Source organism: Macaca nemestrina, chromosome 19 (genome assembly GCF_043159975.1).
Source record: "Macaca nemestrina isolate mMacNem1 chromosome 19, mMacNem.hap1, whole genome shotgun sequence".
Lineage (NCBI taxonomy): Eukaryota > Metazoa > Chordata > Mammalia > Primates > Cercopithecidae > Macaca > Macaca nemestrina.
This window is the reverse complement of record NC_092143.1, coordinates 79,691,034-79,717,676: the sequence shown is the minus strand read 5'-3', so window position 1 is coordinate 79,717,676 and position 26,643 is coordinate 79,691,034. Positions and strand designations below refer to the sequence as shown.

The 26,643-nt window shown below is 38.7% G+C and overlaps 1 protein-coding gene across 8 annotated transcripts in view; it reads right to left on the bottom strand.

The window, feature by feature from the left end:
* Positions 1–26,643, bottom strand: part of LOC105478881 (ankyrin repeat domain 12) — a 136,400-nt gene that overhangs the window by 95,658 nt on the left and 14,099 nt on the right. For all 8 annotated transcript variants that reach the window (XR_011617136.1, XM_011736596.2, XM_071085676.1 and 5 more), the window contains exon 2: positions 929–1,066. Coding sequence is in view for 7 of the 8 variants with exons in the window: in XM_011736596.2 (XP_011734898.2) it covers positions 929–1,015 (87 nt within the window). In the remaining variant the exon portion in view is untranslated. The remainder of the gene's footprint in view (positions 1–928; positions 1,067–26,643) is intronic.

The following is a 26,643-nucleotide window of genomic DNA, read 5'->3' as shown; positions in this document are numbered from 1 at the left end:
CACTTTTACACTGAAAACTACAAAGCACTACTGAGACAAACTGAAGATCTAAGTAAATGAAAAGATATTCCATGTTCAGGGATTGGAAGACAATATTAAGATGGCAATACGACTCAAAGTGATCTACAGATGCAATGAAAAAATTCAATAAAATTCCTTCAAAATCCCAGCAGGTATTTCTAGAAACTGACAAGCTGATCCTAAAATTTATACGAAATCATGAAGGACTCAAAACGATTTTGAAAAGAATAGTTTGAAAACTTATACTTGATTTTGAAAGCAGATTTGGGGTTGCCTGGAGGGTTTGGGGTTGCAGTGGAGACTGACTACAAATGGGCAACACAGATCTTTCCAGAATGATGGCAAAGTTCTAAAACTTTATTGTGATGATGGTTGCACAATTTCATTAGCTAAAAATGTCTGGGAACACCTCAGACATCTTTCCATAAGAAAATGGCTTTTAAAAAGACTTAAAAAAGCAAACAGAAAAAAATTCAAAGACAAGGTATAAAACCAGAGATAAGGAGAGACTAGGAATAGTGAGACCAGTTAGGAGACAAATTGCAGGAGTCCATATGAAGGTTCTGAGGGTCTAAATTACATAAGAATGAAAAAGGATAGATATAAAAAGACAGAATTACATGTCACTGACAATGACTAATAATAAAAATTTTTCCCTCTCTCAATCATTATTTCTTAATTGCACAATCTTAGTAATTGTGTTTTACTTAGTAGTTGTGTGTTCACCTTAGGGAATGATAAACAATCACTTCCCCAGGAATCCAATTTATTTCTAAAGAGCATAAATGGTTTGGGTTTACCCAGCATCCATACTGGTTTTTATCTTATGAGAAATTACTAAAAATACTTAATTGGGAGTCTTTTTCCCAGTTCAAAAAGTCAACAAATCTTTAGTATAATCACATACCTTTCTTCCATATGGTTTCTCTACCATATTGCTGTCACTGTCAGAATTTTCACTCTGAACTGGTTTTGTAAACCCAGATTTGGGCATTTTATAGCTGTTCAGCTAGCTGCTTCTTTTGTCAGTCTTCTCATCCTGGATCTGTAAAGAATGGATAGGTAAGGGTTATTTGAATACATATACAATAGAACCTACTTGAAGTTTATGAACCAAAGTTAGTTCAATTTGTTTTCTCTCTGTCTCTGTAAGATACCTTATTTTCTCACAGAGGCTATCCTAAGCTAAAATAAGTTTTCGCTTTATTTTAGCTTCTGGTTCTCTTAGTCAAGTCCACTCAGCTTGTCACCGAAAAGAAAGGAGAATTACTTTTATAAATATCTACCCATATTCTCTAGACAAGTAACATCTCCAGCTTTGGGTATCCAGAAGCAGTGAAAGTGGAAGCCGTGACAAAACGTTTCTCTTTTCAGTAGGAATCCATAATGGGAGCTCCTAATCGATGCCCTTGTAGTTTTGTGTTGGTTTGGAAGTCATTTCTGAAGACCCAATCAAGAACCTGCTAGGTTTGATCAGTAATTTTACAACAACTAATTCCCTACATTAAATCCTTCCCGTTTAAAATCCCTAGAGCAGTTTATTTTCTTTACTGAACATCCTCAGCCATTTAGTCACTTTATCAAACTATTCACTAATATACTTCTATTGTACTGCAATCACCACTGTATACATTATTTTATTTCCAATTCATTCAGCCTTCTCTTTCCTATTCTACAAGCTTAATAGGTCAAAGATTCTCCCAAGAGCTTATGATTATGACAAGTTGATGACTGAATGATGCAGAAAAAATTCCAAGGGGTTTTACATGTTAAAGAGGAACCTATGAGGCTACAACTATGTTGCTGTCAGATAATCTATTACCTACATGTGGCAATTTAAAATTAATTAAAACGAAATTAAACTACCCACTGTACTATACAGCATAGATATACATTTATGTAATCACAGAAAGGTCTACTGCACAGCACTGGGCTAGATTGAGGCTGTTGGCCAAGGGGAGTATTACTTCGGCTACAACAACAAGCAGAATGACTGACAAGATTACTTTGAACTCTTTCATGCTATAAATCTCCTACAGATGGATATCATAGATATAAGTCTGCTGTCATTCTAGTATCTACGTAAATTATTAAAACTCAGACACCTTGAACAGAATATTAGTAAAATCTGCTGTCCTGTTAGTGCTTTAAAATTTCTTTCGTTTTGACAGAAACAAAACCAAAACTCCCTTAAATAAATTGAACTAATTTGTAAACTATCAAAACCATATTAATCTGGCAATAATTAAATTAGACTACATTACAATACAAAAAACTACTAAAGAAAAATTGTTCAGATCTTTCATTTTATAGAGAAGGAAACAAACTTGAAGAAATTAAGAAACATTTTTAACATTACACTCAAGAAGCAGAACTTACCTTGGGGCCATTCAACTGTTTCATTAACATAAACAATCATTTAAACATAGCACTGTCCTCAAAGCTAGCCATTGGTAAAGTGTATGGAGTTAAAGTTATGAGCCACATGAAAACAAAAAGACTGGCTCAAAAGCAAAACTGAGCTTTTGCTTTTGATATAAACATCGGCCTAAGTGAGACTGTGAATATAAAACGATGTCTCCTTTGTAGATGAAGCAAAGCAAGTTATTAGTGAACTAAAGGAGTGCCAAATATTTTCTGAGAACATTCTACAGGGCAATATTATTATTATTATTATTATTTTTTTTTTTTTTTTTTTTTTGAGACGGAGTCTCGCTCTGTCACCCAGGCTGGAGTGCAGTGGCCGGATCTCAGCTCACTGCAAGCTCCGCCTCCCGGGTTTACGCCATTCTCCTGCCTCAGCCTCCCGAGTAGCTGGGACTACAGGCGCCCGTCACCTCGCCCGGCTATTTTTTTTGTATTTTTTAGTAGAGACGGGGTTTCACCGTGTTAGCCAGGATGGTCTCGATCTCCTGACCTCGTGATCCGCCCGTCTCGGCCTCCCAAAGTGCTGGGATTACAGGCTTGAGCCACCGCGCCCGGCCAGGGCAATATTATTATACTAAATAGATTCTATGTAAAGAAAAGCTTATATTATTTCTCAATAACTACTTAGAAAAATGCCACCAGTAACAATAAAAATCACAACTGGATTCCAAAAATATTCCTTCAATCAACAAACATTAAGCATTTAATATTGAGTTAGCTTCTGGGTGCAAGATGTATACTGTAATCCCTAAAGCAATCACTATATAATAACTACACAAAAAGTAATACAAATCACACTAGGTAAGTTAAAATGGAATATTAAAAAAATACAAATAATCCAATGGAAGGCAGGAAAAGAAAAATTGAGCAACAAAGAACAGAAAGAACAAAATTATAAAATGATATAGATCTAACCCCAAATACGAATAATTATATAAAACACAAATGGCTTAAACACACCAAAAGATAGAGAATGTCAGATAGTGGGGAAAAAACCAACAAGAAGTTCGCTTCAAATATAATAATAGGTAGGTTAAAATAAAAGAATGGAAAAAGAACCCATGGAAGTACTTGAGTTTCCAAGTGCTTAGAAAGAAAGCAAGCTTGAGTGGCTATATTAACAATATCAACAAAACAGACTTCGGAACGAAGAGGGACATTATATATGACATATTGATAAAAGGGTCAATACACTAAGACAACATCCCAATCCTACATATGTACGCAACCAACAACAGAGCTTCAAAATACATGAAAACAAAAACTGCCAACTGATAGACAAAACAGATAAATTCATAACTACAGCTGGAGGCTTCAACTATTACACTTTTTATTGACAGAACATCAGCAAGGATTATATAAGAACAGAAAAACACCATTAATCAGTTGGTTCTAATTGATATTTACAGAAATATCTGCTCAACAACAGAATACTCTTTCAAGGGCACACAGGACATTCCCCAAGATAGGCCACATTCTGTATCATAAAACAAACTTCAACAAATTTAATTAAAACCATACAAAGTTTGTTCGTAGACAACAAAGAAGTTAAACCAAGCCAAGTATGGGAGCTCACACCTGTAATCCCAGCACTTTGGGAGGCCAAGGTGGGCAGATAGCTTGAGCCCAAAAGTTCAAGACCAGCCTGAGGACAACATGGCAAAACTCCACCTCTACTAAAAATAAAAAAATTAGCTGGGCATGGTGGTCCGTGCAGGTGGTCCCAGCTACGTGGGAGGAGTGCTTGAGCCCAGGAGGTTGAGGCTGCAGTGAGCCATGATCACGCCACTGCACTCCAGTCTGGGTGACAGAATGAGGCCCTGCCCCTGTCCCCGTAAAAAAAATCAATCTTTATAATTTACTGTATTAATTCAAACCACAAAAATATATGACCATCTCAACAGATAAGAGAAAATGTGTTAGATAACATTCAATACCCATTAATAATAAACAACTCTCAGCAAACCAGAATTAGAAGGGAACTTGAATGCTTTCTCTTCTAAGATCAACAATGAGGCATGGATGTTGAGTTCGCTTTTACCATTCCTATTCAACACTGCACTTACTGGCGGTCCCATATAGTTCAATAAGGCAAGAAAAAAAGGCATACAGCTTGGAAAGTGGTAAAATGGCCTTATTTCCAGATACCATGATAATCTATGTAGACAAAGATATCTACAAAGAAGCTATTAGAACTAATACATGCGTATAGGAAGTATTCGGACATAGAATACATGATCAATATATAAAAATTAATTTATTTCTACATATTAGCAATAAGCAATTAGAAATTAAAATTAAAAATACAACCTACAACAGCACCAGAAATACTAAATTCTTACGGATAATATAACAAAATATGTGTAAGAATACATGGTGAATATGTGAAAAACGTTTTCTACATACTAGCAATAAGCAATTAGAAATTAAAATTAAAAACATAACCTATGATAGCATCAAAAACACAATTCTCAGGAATATAGTAAAATGTATATAATAAGACTGTACAATGATAAATACAAAACACTTCGGAAAGAAGTGAAAAAAGATCTAAATACATAGAGAGATATGCCATGCTCATGAATCAGAAGACTCGATGTTGTTAAAATGTCAGTCTCTCCAAATTGCTCTATAAATTCAAGGCAATCCTAGTCAAATTTCCAGGATCCTTTTTTTTTCTTTTTGGAAACTGACAAATTGTTTCTATAATGTATATGAAAATGTTAAGAACCTAGAAAAGTCCAAATAATGTTGGGAAAAAATTAATTGGTAGACTCACATCACCTGACTTCCATAGTTACTAACAAAGATACAGTAAGCAAGACAGTATTTACTAAAGACAGACTTATAGATTAATGGAACAGAATGGAAAGTCCAGAAACAGATCTACACATATACATCCAATCCAACAGATTTTCAACAAATCTGTCAACGTAATTCACTGGGAAAAGGATACATTCCTTTCAATAATGGTCTTGGAAAAACTATATATCCAAACGCAAAAAAAAAAAAAAGAGAGAGAACCTTGACCCTTACCTCACTCCACAGAGAAAAATTACCTCAAAATGCATCATAAACCTAAATTTGCCGGGCACGGTGGCTCAGGCCTGTAATCCCAGCACTTTGGGAGGCCGAGGCGAGCGGATCACGAGGTCAGGAGATCGAGACTGTCCTGGCTAACATGGTGAAACCCCGTCTCTACTAAAAAATACAAAAAACTAGCCAGGCGTGGTTGCAGGTGCCTGTAGTCCCAGCTACTGGGGAGGGTGAGGCAGGAGAATGGCCTGAACTCCGGAGGTGGAGCTTGCAGCGGGCGGAGATCGCATCACTGCTCTCCAGATTGGGGGACAGAGTGAGACTCCATCTCAAAAAAAAAAAAAAAAAAAAACCCACTAAATTTATGAGCTAAAACTACACCACTTCTAGCAGAAAAAAGAATATTTTAGTGGCCTTGGATTAGACAAAGATTTCTTAAATAGGCAATGAAAAGCAGAAATTACGAAAGCAAAAAGTGGATAAATTACACATCATAAAAACTTCTGCTCTTTAAATGATCCCGTTAAGGCATTAAGAAAATGAAAAGCCAGCCATACTGGGAGAAAATACTTGCAAATCACATCTTTATAAAGGACTTATATCCAGATTATATAATTCTAAAGGAATTATATCTGGAACATATAAATAACTCTTATGAATCAATAAGATAACCCAATTTAAAAGTGAGCAAATGATTTTTTAACAGTTCAGCAAAGAACATATAGTGAATGGCAAATAAGCACAGGAAAAGATGTGCAACCTCACTAGTCACCAGGAAAATTAATGAGATGTTCTCACTCATATGTGAGAGCTAAAAAAAGTTGATCTCATGAAGGTAGAGAGAATGACAGATACCAAAGGCTAGGAAGGGTATCTGTGGACGGTGGGGGATGACAAGAGGTTAATTAAAGGGTAGAAACATAAATAGAAGAAATAAGTTCTAACGTTTGACATCACAGTATGTGACTATAATTAACAACAATAGGTTATATATTTCAAAATAGCTAGTAGACAGGACCTGAAATGTTCCCAACGCAGAAATGACAAATACTCAGTGATGAATATCCTAAATAATCTGACTTGATCATTACATGTCCTATGCCTAGAACAAAACATCAGATGTACCCCCATAAATATGTACAAATATTATGGGTCAATTAAACGATTAAATTTTTAAAATAATAAAAATGAGATGTCACCCACCGGAATGGTTAAAATTAAAGACTAAGAAGACCAAAAATGTTGGTGAGAAACTAGAACTCTCAAATGTGGCTGGAGGGTGAGAGGGGACGGGCAAGATGTATAGCGGTACAGCCACTTGCTAAATGAAAATACTTGGTGGTATCTTCATGTGGCTAAGAAGAGTTCTTCGTATTCCTCCAATCTTTGTGTAACAATCTTGGTGGCTATCACACAGAGTGCACTTCAATTTCCATGCCCTAAGGGCTGCACAGAGGTATTAATACTTGTTCAGGGCTACTTTCCTGTGTAAGCCAACCAGCTGCAAGCTCTACTGTAGACTTTGTTATCCAATGGCTAAATGATGCAGTTTACAGATTCTGTTCTGCCTTTGAAGATGTTTCTTCCCTTAAAATTAGTATGTTCTTGCTCCTTACAGACCAGTCTATGTATTGAACAGCAACTGACTGGCAGGATTATCGAACAGCAACTGACTTTCAGGATTAACATTCTCTAAATGTATGCTATTAGACCGTTTTCCACTCTAATTTACAGCAGTAAAATATACCTTCTTCTAAAACAAAATAACCCAGTATTCTTTTGGTGGTTTTTTTCAAATGGCATTACTACTTGGGATCACTCAAGGGATACTAAAAATATATTGTTCAATATCACTGCTATTTCTAAATAATTTTGTTTATAATGAAAGCAAAACATTCTAGTTGCTATTCTGAGGTACCAAGATATACATACATCAAAAACTCTAGTGTAAACTAAACATCATTTGGGTGAAGAAGATGTACAGATGCCTTTTTTTTTTTTTTAAGTATACGCACCTTAAGAACTGAGTTTGGGCTGGGCACAGAGGCTCACACCTGTAATCCCAGCACTGTGGTAGGCTGAGACAGACAGACTGCTTGAGCTCAGGAGTTTGAGAGCAGTCTGGGCAACATGGTGAAACCTCGTCTCTAGAAAAAATTTAAAATTAGCTGGCCATGGTGGTATGTCCCTGTAGTCCCAGCTACTGGGGAGTCTGAGGTGGGAGGACTCCTTGAGCCTGGGAGGCAGAGGTTGCAGTAAGGTAAGGTTGCACCACTGCAGTCTGGCCCGGGCAACAGTGCTACTCCAACCTGGGTGACAGAGCCAGACCCAGTCTCAAAAAAACAGAACGGTATTTGTCTGTTTTCTAATTCAGTCAAAACTATAACCAAAACTAAAATTTTCTATCATTCAAAGATATTAGGCAAACAGAAATGTTCACCTAGCTGTGACTCCTCATAGATAACCAGTATCATTATCATAGCAATGTCACTAAACTAATGCTAAATTATAATAACAAGACTAGCAGAATCAAAACACACAACTCAAGACAACAGCAATGATACACAGATAAACATCCTTCTTGAAAGCTGAGGTAAGTGCAGTACAACAAGTCTTGTTTGACAAACTTCTTACTACAATAACTAAATTGATTCTTCAGGAAACAAATAGTTCTTTTTTGTTCATGAATTGTCCTTCATCCTAAGGCTAACAATTTGAATTTGGAGAAAATTTTATCTTAGCAGAGAGTACAAAATCACCTATAGGATGAGGCTGAACTTTGTCAAAAAGAGGTTTTGGCTGGGTGTGGTGGCTCACGCCTGTAATTCTAACACTTTGGGAGGCCAAGGCAGGCAGATTGCCTGAGCTCAGGAGTTCAAGACCAGCCTGGGCAACATGGTGAAACCCCATCTCTACTAAAATACAAAAAATTAGCTGGGTGTGCTGGCACGGGCCTACAGTCCCAGCTACTCAGGAGGCTAAGGCTTAAGAACTGCTTAAACCAGCAAGGCAGAAGTTGCAGTGAGCCGAGATAGTGCCACTGCACTCCAGCCTGGGTGACAGAGCGAGACTGTCTCAAAAAAAACAAAAAAAAAAAACAGAGGAGGCTTTGAAAAGCTGATCAAGTGATCAAGAAGGACAGAAGCCTTGGGACCATTTCTGTGGAGGAAAAACTACTGAACACTGACAAAAGGAGGGAGAAATGGAGGAAAATCCAGTAACAGAGAAAGACAACTCAGACTATTTACAAGATAGGACTGAGAGAAAAAAACACCTCTAGTTGCCAATGTGGCCTAGAGGACTACGGGGAACAGAAGTAATAGAATTTGCAAATCTATATGCTACAGACATGGAGACTGCACATGTATAACACAAGTGAGTATCTACAGAAGTGTTCCAAATACAGAAAGTCTATTTTCAGATCACTTTATAGTCCTGCAGCATTTAGTGAGTTCTCTCAGAATCAATGCTTTAAATGCTTTGGTCATATAAAAACTTAGCCAAGAGTGGTGATGCACGCCTCTATTCCCAGCTACTCCAGAGGCTTAGGCAGGAGTTGCTTGAACCTGGGTGGTGGAGGCTGCAGTGAGTCGACATCACACCACTGCACTATAGTCTGGGCAACAGAGCAAGACTCTGTCTCAGGAATGAACAAATTAAATAAATAAATAAATAAATAAATAAATAAATAAATAAATGTTTTGGTCTGTTTGCTCTAGTCACTATCTTCCAACTTAAGCTTGACTTGAAAATTCTTCATAGCAGTTTCACAAAGCACTGGGATTATTCCTCAGCTTCCACCTGTAAGACAAGAAGGGGGCAGGAGGGGCCAAGATGGCCAATTAGAAACAGCTGCAGTCCGTGGTGCTCTCAGAGAAGAATGACAACAGCAAGTGAATTCAGCATCTTCAACTGAAATGTCTAGGTTCTCACACCGAGACTGACTAGGAGGACGGCATGACCCACAGATAACAAAAAAAAAAAGCAGGTTGGGGCAATGGCCCACCCAAGAGCACTGGGGAGCCAAAGGAACCGCACCCCCAGCCAAGGGAAGCGGTGAGTGATTGTGTAACCCCACTCAGGAAACCATACTTCTCCTACGGATCTTTGCAACCATGGATCAGGAGATCCCCTCATGAACCCAGGCCACCACGGCCTTAGGTTCAATATACAGAGCTGTATGGAGTCTTGGCAGAGCAGTTGCTCAGGCTTACACAGAAACCCGGGAGTTTTACAGACTCCAGCCTTGAGAATCCCAGCAAAGTGACAAATCTACCCATAAACTCCCCTAGGAAGGGGGCTGAATCCTGGGAACCAAGCAGTGTCGTTCTGCGGGCCTCACTTCCATGGCACCTCAACCCACTGGCTTGGAATTCTAACCAGCCGGTGCAACAGGCTAGAGACTGCCTAAAATGGATGAGTTCCCAGGAGGAGGGGCGGCTGCCATTTCTGCAGTTCAGTTGACCCAGCTGTTCTAGCCTGCTCCCCAAAATCCAGGTGGTCCTGATGAGGAGGAGTCCCTCACAGGGCAGCACAGTTGCTGTGCCAGACCATGGCCAGACTGCTTTTTTAAGTGGGACCCCAACCCATCCCTCCTCACTGGGTGGGGCCTCCTGCAGGAATTTCAGCAACTCCAGCCAGGGTTAAAGGAACAGTACTCTCATCTCTCCCTGGGACAAGCCCCTAGGGGGAGGAGTGGCCAATGTCTCTGCGGTTCAGTTGACTCAGCCTTTCTAGGCTGGCTGGCTCTGGAGAGTCCAGGCAGTCTGGGCAAGGAACGCTTACTCCCAGTGCAGCACACCTGATCTCAACCAAAAAGCAGCCAGACTGCTTCTTTAAGCAGGTCCCTGATCTGTCCCTCCTGATTGGGTGAGACCTCCTAACAGGGATCTCCAGACACCTCCTACAGCAGTGTCCAGGCTGGCAACAGGTCAGTACTGCCCCCCATCCCCCCCAACCCCCCACCGGGATGGAGCTCCCAGGGGAAGGAGCAGGCTGCCATCTCAGCTGTTTCATAGCCTTCACTGGTGATATACCTACAGGTAAGGGAAAGACCAAGGCAACTAGGGTCCGGAGCGATCCCCCAGCAAACTATAGCAGCCCTATGGAAAAGTGGACTGACTGTTAAAAGAAAAACAGAAAACAGCAGCAGCATCAACAAAGAAGACACCACAAAAACCCCATTTAAAGGTCAGCAACTGGCCGGGCGTGGTGGCTCATGCCTGTAATCTCAGCACTTTGGGAGGACAAGGAGGGCAGATCACCTGAGATCAGAAGCTCAAGACCAGCCTGGCCAACATGGTAAAACCCCGTCTCTACTAAAAATACAAAAATTAGCCGGGCATGGTGGCAGGTGCCTGCAATCCCAGCTACTCCGGAGGCTGAGGCATGAGAATGGCTTGAACCCGGGAGGCGGAGGTTGCAGTGAGCCAAGATTGTGCCACTGCACTCCAGCCTGGGCGACAGAGCTAAACTCAATCTCAAAAAAAAAAAAAAAAATATTCAGCAACCTCAGCTGGGCAGAGTGGCTCACGCCTGTAATCCCAGCACTTTGGGAGACTGAGACGGGTAGATCACGAGGTCATGAGTTTGAGACCAGCCTGGCCAACATGGTGAAGCACCATCTCTAAAGATACAAAAAATTAGCTGGGCATGGTGGCGCGTGTGCCTGTAATCCCAGCAACTCAGGAGGCTGAGGCAAGAGAATTGCTTGAACCCAGGAGGCGGAGGTTGCAGTAAGCCGAGATCGTGCCACTGCACTCTAGCCTGGGCAACAGGGCGACACTCTGTCTCAAAAAAAAAAAAAAAAAAAATCAGCAGCCTCACAAATCAAAGGTAGGTAAGTCCACAAAGTTGGGAAATAATGCAAAAAAAAGCTAAAAACTCAAAAAGCCAGAGTGCCTCTTCTCTAAATGACCGCAACACCTCTTCAGCAAGGGCACAGAACTGGGTTGAGGCTGAGATGGTTGAACTGATAGAAGTAGGCTTCAGAAGGTGGGTGAAAATGAACTTGGCTGAGCTAAAGGAGCATGTTGCAACCCAATGAAGGAAGCTAAGAATCATGATACAATGGAGGAGCTTCTAAATGGTATAGCCAGTTTAGAGAGGAGCATAACTGACCTGATGGAGCTGAGAAACACAACACAAGAAATTCACAAAGCAACCACAAGTATCAATAGCAGAATAGACCAAGAACAGGAAAGAATCTCAGAGCTTGAAGAGTGTCTTTCTGAAATAAGATAGACAAGAATAGAGAAAAAAGAATGAAAAGGAATGAACAAAACCTCGAGAAATATGGGACTATGTAAAAAGACCAAACCTATGACTGATTGGGATACCTGAAAGAGATGAGGAGAACGGAATCAAATTGGAAAACAAACTTCAGGGTATCATCCAGGGGAACTTCCCCAACCTAGCAAGAAGGGCCAATATTCCAATTCAGGAAATCCAGATAACCCCAGTAAGAAGATCAATCGCAAGACACATAATCAGATTCTCCAAGGTCAAAATGAAAGAAAAAATGTTAAGGGCAGCCAGAGAGAAAAGCCAGGCCACCTACAAAGGGAAACACATCAGACTAACAGCAGACCTCTCAGTGGAAGCCCTACTAGCCAAAAAAGATTGGGGACCAATATTCAACCTTTTTTTTTTTTTTTTTGAGGTGGAGCTTCACTCTTCCTGCCCAGGATAGAGTGCAATGGTGTGATCCCAGCTCACTGCAACCTCTGCCTCCCGGGTTCAAGTGATTCTCCTGCTTCAGCCTCCCAAGTAGCTGGGGTTACAGGCATGTGCAACCACACCCGGCTAATTTTTGTATGTTTAGTAGAGATGGGGTTTTGCCATCTTGGCCAGGCTGGTCTTGAACTCCTGACCTCAGGTGATCTACCCACCTCGGCCTCCCAAAGTGCTGAGATTACAAGCGTGAGCCACCGCACCTGGTCTCAACAGTCTTACACAATTTCCAACCCAGAATTTCATATCCAGTCACACTAAGCTTAATAAGCAAAGGAGAAATAAAATTCTTTTCAGACAAGCAAATGCTGAGGATATTCATCACCATCTTGAAGGAGCTCCTGAAGGAAGCACTAAATATGGAAAGGAAAAACTTTCCTATTTGGCAGACATAAACAAGTCTGCCAAATAACCAGCTAGCATCATGATGACAGGATCAAGTTCACACATACCAATATTCACCTTAAATGTAAATGAGCTAAATGCCTCAATTAAAAGACACAGAATGGCAAAATGTATAGTCAAGACCCATCAGTATGCTGTCTTCAAGAAATCCATTTCACATACAAAGACACATACAGGCTCAAAATAAAGGGATAGTGGGAAACTTACCAAGCAATGGAAAACAGAAAAAAGCAGGGGTCGCAATCCTAGTTTCTGACAAAACAGACTTTAAAACAACAAAGATCAAAAAAAGATGAAGACCATCACATAATGGTAAAAAGTTCAATTCAGTAAGAAGAGCTAACTATCCTAAGTACATATGCACCCAATAGAGGAGCATGTAGATTCATAAAGCAAGTTCTTAAAGACCTACAAATAGACTTAGATTCACACATAATAATAGTGGCAGACGTTAACACCCCAATGACAATATCAGACAAATCACAGAGACAGAAAATTAACAAAGATACTCAGGACCTAAATTCAGCTCTGGATCAAGCAGACCTGATAGATATCTACAGAACTCTCCACTTGAAAACAACAGATTATATATTATTCTCATTACCACGTGGCACTTACTCAAAATTTGATCACATAATCACAAGTATTAATAACACACTCCTGAGCAAATGCAAAAGGACTGAAATTGTAACAAACTCTCTTAGAATACAGCACAATCAAATTAGAACTCGAGACTAAGAAATTCACTCAAAACCACATAACTACATGTAAATTGAACAACCTGCTCCCGAATGACTCCTGGACAAATACAATTAAGGCAGAAATCAAGAAGTTCTTGGAAACTAAGGCAAAGAGACAACGTACCAGAATCTCTGGGATGCAGCTAAAACAGTGTTAAGAAGGAAATTCATAGCACTGAATGCGCACATCAAAAAGCTAGGAAGATACCAAATTAACAACTTAACATCACAACTAAAAGAACTTGAGAACCAAGAGCAAACAAACACCAAAGCTAGCAGAACACAAGAAATAACCAAGATCAGAGATGAACTGAAGAAGACAGAGACACAAAAAAATCAAGTTGGCTTCATCCCTGGCATGCAAGGTTGGTTCAACATACACAAATCAACAAATATAATTCATCACATAAACAGAACTAAAGACAGAAACCACATGATTATCTCAACAGATGCAGAAAAGGCCTTCATCAAATTCAACATACCTTCATGTTAAAAACTCAATAAACTAGATATTGAAGGAACATACCTCGAAATAATAAGAGCCATATATGACAAACCCACAGCTATTATACTAAATGGCAAAAGGTGGAAGCATTTCCCTTGAAAACCAGTACAAGGCAAGGATGCCCTCTCTCACCATTTCTATTCAACACAGTATTGAAAGTTCTGACTAGGGTAATCAGGCAAGAGAAAGAAAGAAAGTGCATTCCAATAGGAAGAAAGGAAGTCAAATTATCTTTGTTTGCAGAAGACATGATCCTATATGTAGAAAATCGCACTGTCTTCGTGAAAGCTTAAGCTGATAAGCAGCTTCAGCAAAATCTTAGGATACAAAACCAATGTGCAAAAATCACTACCATTCCTATACAGCAACAAGCAAGCAAGCAGAGAGCAAATCATGAATGAATTCCCATTCACAATTGCTACAAAGAGAATAAAATACCTAGGAATACAACTAACAAGGGAAGTGAAGGACCTCTTCAAGGAAAGTACCAATCACTGGTCAAGGAAATAAGAGAGGACACGAACAAATGGAAAAACATTTCATGCTCATGGATAGGAAGAATCAATACGGTGAAAATGGCTGTACTGCCCAAAGTAATTTATAGATTCAATGCTATTCCCATTAAACTACCACTGACATTCTTCACAGAATTAGAAAAAACTACTTTAAAATTCATATGGTACCAAAAAAGAGACTGTATAGCCAAGACAATCCTAAGGAAAAAGAACAAAGCTGGAGGCATCATGTTACCAGACTACAGGGTTACAGTAACCAAAACAGCACAGTACAGTACTGGTACAAAAACAGACACACAGACCAATGGAACAAAATAGAGAACTCAGAAATAAGATGGCACACCCACAATCATCCGATCTTTGACAAACCAGACAAAAACGAGCAATGAAGAAAGGATTTCCTATTTAATAAATGGTGTTAGGAGAGCTGGGTAGCCACATGCAGAAAACTGAAACTGGACCCCTTCCTTAAAATTTATACAAAAATTAACTCAAGATGGATTAAAGACTTCAATGTAAAACCCAAAACTTTAAAAATCCTAGAAGAAAATCTAGGCAATACCATTCCAGACATAGGCACAGGCAAAGATTTCATGATGAAAACGCCAAAAACAATTGCAACAAATGCAAATATTGACAAATGCGATCTAATTAAACTAAGGAGCTTCTGCACAGCAAAAGAAACTATCATCAAAGTGACCAGACAACCTACAGAAGTGGAGAAAATTTTTGCAATCTGTGCATCTGACAAACGTTTAATATCCAAAGTCTACAAGGAACTTACATTTATAAGAAAAAACAACCAACCCCATTAAAAAGTGGGCACAGAACACGAACAGACACTTTTCAAAAAAAGAATTCATGTGGCCAACAAACATGAAAAAGAGCTCAACATCACTGATTACTAGAAAAATGCAAATCAAAACCGCAATGAGATACCATCTCATGCCAATTAGAATGGTGATTATTAAAAAGTCCAGAAACAGATGCTGGCGAGGTTGTGGAGAAAAACAAATGCTTTTACGCTGTTAGTGGGAGTGTAAATTAGTTCAACTATTGTGGAAGACACCGTGGCGATTCACCAAAGATCTAGAGGCAGAAATACCATCTGACCCAGCAATCTCATTACTAGGTATATACCCAAAGGAATATAAATCATTCTATTATAAAAATACATGCATGTGTATGTTCACTGCAGCACTATTCACAATATCAAAGACGTGGAATTAACCCCAATGCCCATCAATAACAGACTGGATAAAGAAAATGTGGTAAATATACACCACAGAATACCATGCAGCCATAAAAAGGAAAGCGATCATGCCCTTTGCAGAGACATGGATGGAGCTGGAAGCTGTTATACTAAGCAAACTAACGCAGGACCAGAAAACCAACCACCACATGTTCTCACTTCTAAGTGTGAGCTCAATGATGAGAACACACGGACATACTGGGGTGGTGGGGGGAGACACACACTGGGGTCTTTAGGAGGGAGGGGTCGGGAGAGGGAGAACATCAGGAAGAACAGCTAATGGATGCTAGGCTTAATACCAAGGTGATGGGTTGATCTGTGCAGCAAACCACAATGGTACATGTTTACCTACGTAACAAACGTGCACATCCTGCACATGTACCCCGTAACTTAAAAGTTGAAGGAAAAAAAATTAGCTGGGTATGGTGGCATCCCCCTATAGTTGCAGCTATTCAGGAGGCTGGAGTGGGAGGATGGTTTGCACCCAGGAGTTTAAGGCTGCAGGGAGCTATGATTGCGTCACGGCACTCCAGCCTGGCAACAGAGTTCGAGACCCTGTCTCTAAAAAAAATTATAAATAAATAAATAATGTATGTAAATGTTCTCACTGTAACAAAATATGTAAGTATGAGCGATAATGAAAGTGTTAGCTTGGTATAATCATTATATATATACATGCATATATATACACACACATACACACACGTATATACGCATATATACATATACACATATATATACGTATCAACACATCACATAGTACTCCGTAACTATATAAAATTCTTTTTTCAATTAAAAATAAAAACAGAAATTGAAAAAAAAAGGACAAAAAGGGATCAAAATTAAAGTCTGTCTACAAATCTTTCACAACTAAGTTTTCAGATATACTTAGCTTTACCATGGCTACATACTGAGCAAGAAGTACACACTCTTTAAGAGCTCATTTTTACTACGGTACTGGAGGTCATGGAGAAGGATGGCTTCCCTCTGATTGAACTAAGGTAAGCAGGAGTTTTTAAAAAATTTAAGGAAAAAAAAAACCACCACCACCACACACACACACACACACACACACACAGGCCAAGTCAAGAGGACTGTTTGAGCCCAGGAGTTCAAAACTAGCCTACGCAACAGAGTAAGACCTCATCTCTACAAAAACGAACAAAAAAAAACTAGGAGAAACCAAGGAGAACAAAACACACCAAAACTAAAGTGATGGACGAATAATGACTACAGATTAAATTTACCCGAAATCTAAACATGGATGCAACAAGCTAACAGTTTATAAAATGATTTCTTTATCTCATTTCAATCCTATCTAAGATGACTTTTAAAGACAATCAAATTGTGTTGGCACTGTTTTTAGCTTTGATTAGGTGCTCCTTGATTCATAACAACTGCTTCTAGAACATTACAATTTATTCTCAAATTTAATAAGCTGTTCTTTTAGGCTCATAACACTTGATAATGCAAACTTGCCAGGATACCAGAAGCAAGTAGAATACTTTTTTTAAAAAGATACAGATCCCTACCTTCATTTTCAGAGCTACAGAATCGGAGTATCTGAGTAGAGTGATAAAAAAACACTTTTTAGAAAGCTCCATCAGTGCTTGCCAGGGGATTAGGAAAACATGGAGTGACCGCTTAATGGTTACAAGGGTTTCTTTTGGGTGATGACTGTATTCTGGAATCAGGCAGTGGCAACAGTTGCACATCATTGTGAATATACTAAAAAAACCACTGGATTGTATACTTAAAATAGTTCAGGCTGGGCGTTCATGCCTATAATCCCAGCACTTTGGAAGGCCAAGGTAGGAGGATCACTTGAGGTCAGGAGTTTGAGACCAGCCTGAGCTGGTAAGAACCCATCTCTAAAAAAATTATTTTTTAATTAGCCAGGTGCCTTGGCACAGCCTGTGGTCCCAGCTACTCAGGAGGCTGAAGTGGGAGGATCACCTGAGTCCAGGTAGCTGAGGTGGCAGTGAGCTGTGATCATGCCTCAGCCTCCCAAGTAGCTGGGACCACAGACTCACACCACCACACCCAGCTAATATTTTGTATTTTTGGGAGAGACACAGTTTCACCATGTTGCCCAGGCTGGTCTCAAACTTCTGAGCTCAAGCGATCTGCCCACCTTGGACTCCCAAAGTGTGGGGATTACAGGGATGAGCCACTGGGCAAGAATAAAAAAATATTTTACAATGAGCTGCGTGTGGTGGTGGACATCTGTAGTTCCAGCTACTTGGGAGGCTGAGGCAGGAGGATCACTCGAGCCCAGGAGTTTGAGCCTGCAGTAAGCTATGATCGTGCCACTGTATCCTAGCCTCGGTGACAGAGCAAGACTCTGTCTCAAATAATTTAAAAAAAAGAAATCTGAAACTACTATACATGTATAAAGAAAATGAACAATTAAATATTAATAAATGGATGGTGAATAGAAGCCAGATTTCTTGCTGTTGGAGTGGGAGATTACAGATAGACAAGTCAGGAGAAGGCTAGAATGTGGTAATGGATTACAGCTGGAAATACGAATATAGACTCATGTTTAGTTTAATGCAGATACAAAGTCACATAGGCATTATAGATATGTATATCGAGTTAGTAATATACACATACATTTCCTTACTATGTCAGCTGGAGAGAATCCACAAGCTGCAACACCCCAGTAGCAAGAAGCACACCTAAAATGCAGATCTTGGTTATTAACCTTTCTCAGTAAAAGGAGAAATGGCTGATCCCAGGCCAAGGCAGGAAACAAAAGATGAGTCTGGATAATCTTGCACTCCCAGAAAGGAAGTACTCAAAAAGTATACATAAATAATAGTGATATGTCAAAGGCATACGGGTGCAAAGTGAAAGGGGTCCCAACAGACAATGCCAGAAAAAAACTGAGAAACAGAATACAGTAGTATTGGATTATAACCCAAGGTATCAACATCTGTAAGTCCACACTGATTAGTAAATTGAATAAATGAGAGAGAATGAGTAAGTCTTCCATGAAGAACCACAGACAGTTTATGTAGACACCTCTTCTCAAGGAGGAACAGCATGGAAGTGTGGGCTGGGCAGAGTGACTTTCTTCCAAAGCATACAGCACGGAAAGAGGAGAAAAAAAGAGTAACTGTACTGTGGAGAAACCTGACAAATACTGTATCAGCCAGGTGATCAAGGTTAACACTAATAGTGCTAAGTCATGTTGATAGTATGTACACTTGATGTAATGTGATAAAAATGACATTTTAACTCTGTGATCTTCCTCCTCAAAGCCATAACCCCAGCCTAATCATGAGAAAACTTAAGACAAATTCTAATAGTGGAGCATCCTACACTTACCTCACCGTAATCCTTAACACTGTCAAGTTCATCAAAAATAAGGAAAGTCTCAGAAACTGTCATGCCAAGAGCAGCCTAAGGAGATATGATAACTAAATGTAATGTGGTATCCTGGATGGGACCTTGGAACAGAAAAAGGACATTCAGTAAAAACCAGGGAAATCTGAATAAAGTATGAACTTTAGTTAACAATCATTTATTAACATTGGTTTTTTATGTGTGACAAATGTATCATCCCAATTGAGGCAACTGGTATAAAGGTGTACAGGACACCTCTGTACTATCTTCATAGTTTTTCTGTAAATCTAAAACCACTCTACGAAAGTAAAAAGTTTATTTTAAAAAGTTTCTCAGGTAACTGCTGGTTTGGAAGCCATTAAGCAACGACTCCATCCTTTTCAGAGCAAGCTTCTACATCTCTAGTTACTTGACCTCATATTGACTTTGTGTCACTCACAGCCTTTATCTCTATGTCAAATCCTGTCCCCATCCTGGTTTCATGTCTATACCCCATCTCAGTCTGACCACTTAGGTTCTTTGACTTCTCAAAATTAAAAACCTTTTCTACTCCACTTAAGCCACTTACTTTATTTTTGTTTTTCAGAATTTTTGTCAGTATCTTTGGTCATTTTTCTGCTGTAGCAATCATTTTCCTATCAATTTGTAAGAGAAAAACCGATGCTGTCATTTTTGTTACACATGTTTTAAAGCTGTGATTAAATATATGTAACATACTGAGGCAGAAGAATTGCTTGAACCCAGGAGGCAGAGGTTGCAGTGAGTCAAGATCACGCCCTGCACGCCAGCCTTGGAGACAGAGCAAGACTCCATCTCAAAACAAACAAACAAAAATACACACACACACACACACAATTTACTATTTTAACCATATTTAAATACAGATGGTCCTCAACTTACAATGGTTCGACTTACAATATTTGGACTTTATAAATAGTACAAAAGTGATACGTATCCACTAGAAACAGTACTTCGATTTTTCAATCTTTACCTTTTCCTAGGCTATTGGTATGTGGTATTACACTCTTTTGCGATGCTGGGCAGCTTCCAGTCAGCCACACAATGACAGGGGTAAACAACCACGAGATGATCAACACTTTATTATAAAATAAGCTTCATGTTATTTTGCTCAACTGTAGGCTACCGTAAGTATGCTGAGTACATTTACAGACACTAATCTAAGCTATATGATGTTCAGTAGACTAGGTGTATTAAACGTATTTTTAACTTACAGTATTTTCAACTATTGTTTAGTTGGGATGTAATGCCATTCTAAGTCTAGAAGCACTGCCTAGAGTTCTGTGGCACCAGGTAACATCCACACTGTCATGCAATCATCACTACCATCTACCTCTAGAACTTTCTCATCTTTCGTAACTGAAACCCATTTAACAGTAACAACTCATTTTCCACTTTTCCCAGCTCATTTCCCACTTTTCCCAGCTCCTGGTAATCACCATTCTACTTTCTGTCTCTATGAACCTACTCTAGGTACTTCGTGCACGTGCAATCATATGATATTTTTCCTTTTATGTGACTAGGTTATATCACTTAGCATACTGACTTCATGCTGTAGCATGTGTCACAATTTTTTTCCAATGCTCTCTACACAGCCAATACTTTCCTTTTTAAAGCTGAGTAATATTCCATTTACGAATATACCACATTTTGCTGAGTGGATATTGGGTTGTTTCTACCTTCTGGCTATTGTGAATAATGCTGCTATAAACATGGGTAAACAATGAAAACACATTTTTGATGCTTGTAGTTTTCTTGATAAATCCTTCCTTTGCTTTTAGATATAAAGCTTCTATAGCTGAAGATCAGAATACATTCAATCTATTTCAACTACTTTTGATGTTTAACTCTTTTCATCCACTTATCTATAATGCCAACTTTTATTTTTAAACCACAATCTTACTCCTTTATATGTTAATAACTAAATCTCTTTTCAGGCTTTCTAGTCTATTCCACCACTACTCTGTCTTTCCAATCTTGTATCAATACTGTATTGTTTTTATTGTATAGCTTTCTAATACTAATTTTACTCCCTCCTCACCATTTTTCTTTTTCAAAATTATCTTAATTCTCACCAAATGAAATTTCAGAATTAATTCTGACAAGGTAAAAATGTTGGTATCTGGGACAAAAAAATATAAAAATTAAACCACAGAAGTATTAGGGGAAAAAAATCCTTGGAGAGAGAAAGCCTTTCCAAAATACGATATGAAAGTCAAAAGTCTTTTTTTTTTTTTTTTTTTTTTTAAGACAGAGTCTCACTCTGTTGCTCAGGCTGGAGTGCAGTGGTGTGATCTTGGCTCACCACAACCTCCACCTCCCAGGTTCAAGTGGCGATTCTCCTCCCAAGTAGCTGGGATTACATGCAACACCACGCCCAGCTAATTTTTGCATTTTTAGTAGAGCTTCAGTTTCATCATGTTGGTCAGGCTGCTCTGGAATTCCTGGCCTCAAGTGATCCACCCACCCCAGCCTCCCAAAGCGCTAGGATTACAGGCGTGAGCCACCATGCCCGGCCTTAAAAGCCATTTTTACAATGTAAATATCATAAACAGAAATCAGAAGACAAGTGAAAACATTTGCAACATTTACGAAAAAGAACAAACCAAGAGGTATAACAAAACAGTGAAAAACAGAAAACTCATTACAAAAAAAAAATCAGACATGAAGAACAAAGAACAAAAAAACACACAAGTTAAATAAACATACAGAAGTATGCAAACTCATTCACAGTTTTGAATCTATAAAACAATGACATGACTTCTCACTTAAAAGTACGACCAAGATTAAAACTGTTGGCAAGGGCTTGGGAAAACCAGCATTTTAATCCACTGCTGATGGGGATACAAACTGGGATATTCTCTTTGGAGACGTATTTGGCAGAAACCATAAAAATTTAAATGCTCAGCCTTCTCTTCTAGTAATTCTACTTAAGGGATTATCCTACAGGTGTACTTACACAAACATGTAAAGATAACATAAAAATATATTCAACAAACTGTTACTATAGTATGCCCAAAACACTGGAAGGGAAATCTACACATCCATTTATACCTGGTTAAACGAATTATGGCGCATTTTTATACGGAAAATTATCTTCAAGCATTTATCCTTTGTGTTGCAAACAACCCTATTATACTCTTTTAGTTACTTAAAAATGTACAATTAAATTATTTTTGGTTATAGTCACTCTGCTGTGACAGCAAACACTAGGTCTCACTGATTCTTTCTACTTTTTGTACCCATTAACCCTCCCCACTTCTCCAAAAAGCAGCTTTCTTATTTTTTTAACCTCTTCTTTTCTGAAGAACTTGTAAATATTAGGAGTGCCTCAACATTTGAGGCTAGGTCACTTTTTATTCACTAACCCAGGCTACCTAAATGTGTGAAGTTAGAAAACCTAATCCAGTCTCACGGCTTTGAATACCACTACTAAGCTACTGATTTCCAAATTTGTATTTCTAGTCCTAGACCTTCTCTAGAACTCCAGATTTGTGTATGTAAATACCCACTTGACATCTTCACATGGATATCTAATACACATAACCAAACCAAAAAGGACTACAGAACTCTTGTCTGTTAATCTTCTCTATTCCAACACATGCCACCAACATCCATCCATCACTTAAACCAGAAATGCTGATTCCATCTCTAAAATATACCACAAATTAAATTCATGTCTTCCCATCTCACTTGCTACCATCTTATTCCAAGTCACCATCATCTCTTGAATAGACTATTGCAAACACTTCCCAAATTATCTTCCTGCTTACATTCTTGTCACCACCTCCACCTTATATCCTATCTTCTACAGGGAGTAGCCAGAGTGTTTGTTGTTATTGTTGTTGTTTAAGAGACGAATTACACTACGTTGCCCAGGCTGGCCTTAAGCTCCTGCCTCAAGCGATCTGCCCACCTGTTGCCCAAGCAGCTAGGAGTACAGGCAAATGTGCTTCTGCACCTGACTTGGAGTAATCATTCATTCATTCATTTATTGAGACAGGATCTCGTTCTGTAGCTCAGACTGGAGTGCAGTGGCATGATCATGGTGCACTGCAGTCTCGACCTCAAGTGATCGATCCTCCCACCTGAGCCTCCCAAGTAGCTGAGACTGCAGGCACATGTTACCACATCCATCTAATTTTTGTATGTTTTGTAGAGACAGGGTTATGCCATGTTGCCAAGACTGGTCTTGAACTGCTGGGCTCAAGTCATCCTCCCGCCCTGGCCTCCCAAAGTGCGGGGGATTACAGGCTTGAATCACTGTGCCCAGCCGCAGAGTAATCCTTTAAAACTAAAAATGAAATTATATCACTGCCCCGCTTGAACTTTTGTATTGGTTTCCCATTCAAACTAAACTATGTATACAAAGCAGAATTAATGGAAAAGACATATGAAGAATTTTTAAAACATTTAAAAGCCTCTTAGAGCTAGAAGACTGATAACATGTAGAACTAAGTAGTTACAAAAAAGAACCAATACAGAGTATGAACATACATGGGTTGAAATAAAGAACTCTTCAGATTAGGTATATAATAGATAAGCCAAAGAATGAATTAGTGAGCTAGAAGAACAAGTAGAGAAGACAGTCCCACAGAAGACATCAGGAAGGGATTATAAAAAAAAAAAAAAAAAAATATATATATATATATATAAAGGTTAAGAGATATAGAGAAACCAGAAGTGAAAAAATCCATATAACAGAATTCTCATAAAGAGAAGAAAACAAAATATTGGAAAAAATGACCATTTTTTTCCATAAAGAGAAGAACATGGAGAAAACAAAATATTTGAAAAAATGACCTGTAATTTCCCCCAAATGAGAAAAGGTGAAAGAACTGAGATTAAATTGACTGGAATACATCCTGGGACACACAGTAGGCTCCCAACAAATTCAATATTTGGTAAATGAGTAAACATGAATCCAAGGGCCAAACCAGGAAAATGAACTATACACAGACACATTATAACGAAACTGAGAAAGACGAAAGATTTCAAAATGTTCTAGAGAGGAAAAGAAATCAAATTGACATCAGAACTTCCCCAAAGTAATATCAGAGATAAGAAAACAATGTAGTGATGTTCTCAAAATGTTAAAGGGAAAATATTTAAAACCAAAATCATTACTTGAACTAAGCTACTGGTGATAGTAAGCTATCAGCTATTCATGAGGCTTAACTAAAAATATTTTCAGACATCAAAAGGCTTTAGAAGGACATACAAATACCCTGTTTGAAAATCTGCTTTTGAGTAGGCACTCAAATAATAGAAAAAAATCTATGGGCTGGGTACAGTGGTTAACGCCTGTAATTCCAACACTACGGAAAGCTGAGGTAGGAGGACTGCTTGAGGTCAGGAGTTGGAGACCAGCCTGGGCAACATTTGAGACCTGTCTCTACAAAAAAAATTTTTTTTTAAAGAAATATATGAGGATATTATGTAATATATGGGAGTAACAGTGAGTTTATAATCTAATAAGTCTATTTCATACAAAAAGAAAAAGGACAAATATGTAAAAGAATACCCCTATCAATCAACATGGCTTCTAGGAAAGGGTATGGGTCGAGGAGAGGGAAAAAGGCCACAGGAAAGTGAGAAAGCACTTAAAGGACTTATCTGGCTTAGAGGAAAAGTACACATTAAAATTTAAAAACTGTAGAAAATGAATAGAAATATAGGTCTCAATAAATCAAATGGATACCTTTGAAAACAAATGAACATTCAATCTATGTGACAGAAGGCAGAAAAAAAAAATGTTTTTAAGTGTGGTAAACAGAATGTAAGTAATTTCCAATATATATGTTACTAAAATAAATGAAATTCACTAATCAAGAGTCTGTAAGAGTGGATAAACAGAATCCAGCAATATACTTTAAAAAAAAAAAAAAAAAAAAAGGCAGACCACAAAAGAAGACCAAAAATGGTGACAATAAAAAGACAGGAAGAAGTTATATCTGGAAATACAAACCCAGGCTGGTAAATGGCCTGTTTTTTAAGGCCCTATTTATGAAAAATTGAGAGTCCTCCTGGTCTGGACTTTTACTCAAAGAGCCCAGTCTCGGCTTCCTGCCATTCCTGGGCCGATGGATTCCACTACTACATTAAAGCTCACACACTAAAGGTATCTTTTTATTTTCCCTATAGGACAAAGTTTCAACTTACATTCTCTGTTATGACTGTGTTCTTTTTCATTTCAGGCACCTGCAGATTCCGCTTTCTTTAAATGTTTTATTTTTATCTAGCATTTCCATGTTTGAAAAAGAAGGGGGCATCTCCAGTCTATCCTTTTGTCCAGAAGTCCCTAAAACATTACTTTAGATTAAATACAACTGAGAGCAAGTTCAAATTATTTTTTTCTTTTTGTTTTTTAAGTATTGAGACCAGGTCTTGCTTTGTTGCCTAGGCTAGCCACAAACTCCTGGCCTCAAGCAATCCTCCTGCTTCAGCCTCTCAAAAGTGCTGGGATGACAGGCATGAACCAATGCACCTGGCCTAAATTACTTAATTTCATCATCTATATTATGAATGATAAAGTTCAATAAAAAGGCTATGAGAAGTAACTAAAATTATACCTTAGCATAGACCCCAATGCATATAAAATATTCAAACTTACCACCCACTTTGTATTCTAACTGGAGAAAGTAAAGAGAGAACTCTGAGCATGGAATGCAAGTTCCTAACTTTATTTCAGTTCCAGCTTCCACTGAGCTGCAGCCGCTTTCAGGGCAAAAATGCTTTCTTCGAAATTGATTTGAGAAAAAAAGACAACTAGTAAAGGACCAAATCATAGTAAACAATTTTGAATGGCCCTTAAGGGTCATTCAGTTAGGAAAGTGACCATCACTTTTCACATAGTTTGATCTGGGAGCTTGAGGTCCAAGATTCTACTGAGATCTACTAAAGACTTTTTGGTTGACCTTCATCAGTTCTCATTATTTCTGTTTCTTCTTGAAAGTAAAATTAGATTAGATGACATTTAAGATCCTCTCGTTCCAAAATTCTGATTCTTGCATAAAAGGTTTAGAATGATTTCACTTCAAATTCAAATATTTTTTCTTTTTTTTTTTTTTTTTTTTTGAGACAGAGTCTTGCTCTGTCGCCCAGGCTGGAGTGCAGTGGCCGGATCTCAGCTCACTGCAAGCTCCGCCTCCCGGGTTTACGCCATTCTCCTGCCTCAGCCTCCCGAGTAGCTGGGACTACAGGCGCCCGCCACCTCGCCCGGCTAGTTTTTTGTATTTTTTAGTAGAGACGGGGTTTCACCGTGTTAGCCAGGATGGTCTCGATCTCCTGACCTCGTGATCCGCCCGTCTCGGCCTCCCAAAGTGCTGGGATTACAGGCTTGAGCCACCGCGCCCGGCCTATTTTTTCTATGAATGCAAAATGATACCTTAAATTATTACATGTACTTACTGCTGTTTTCCTCACATGCAAAAAATAAACCATTAGACATAAACACTAATTCCTACTTAAACCGAGCAAACAGCTTAATTCCCTCACATTTTTAAAATGGTTTTGAAAAAAATACTGGAAAAGGCCTCAAAATAAATAGCCGTGCTTCTGAGATATTAACTGGACTTCCCTCCCTGCCTTAACTATTTAAGCCATTCAAGTGAGAATTCAGTCTATAAAAAGGGAACATGC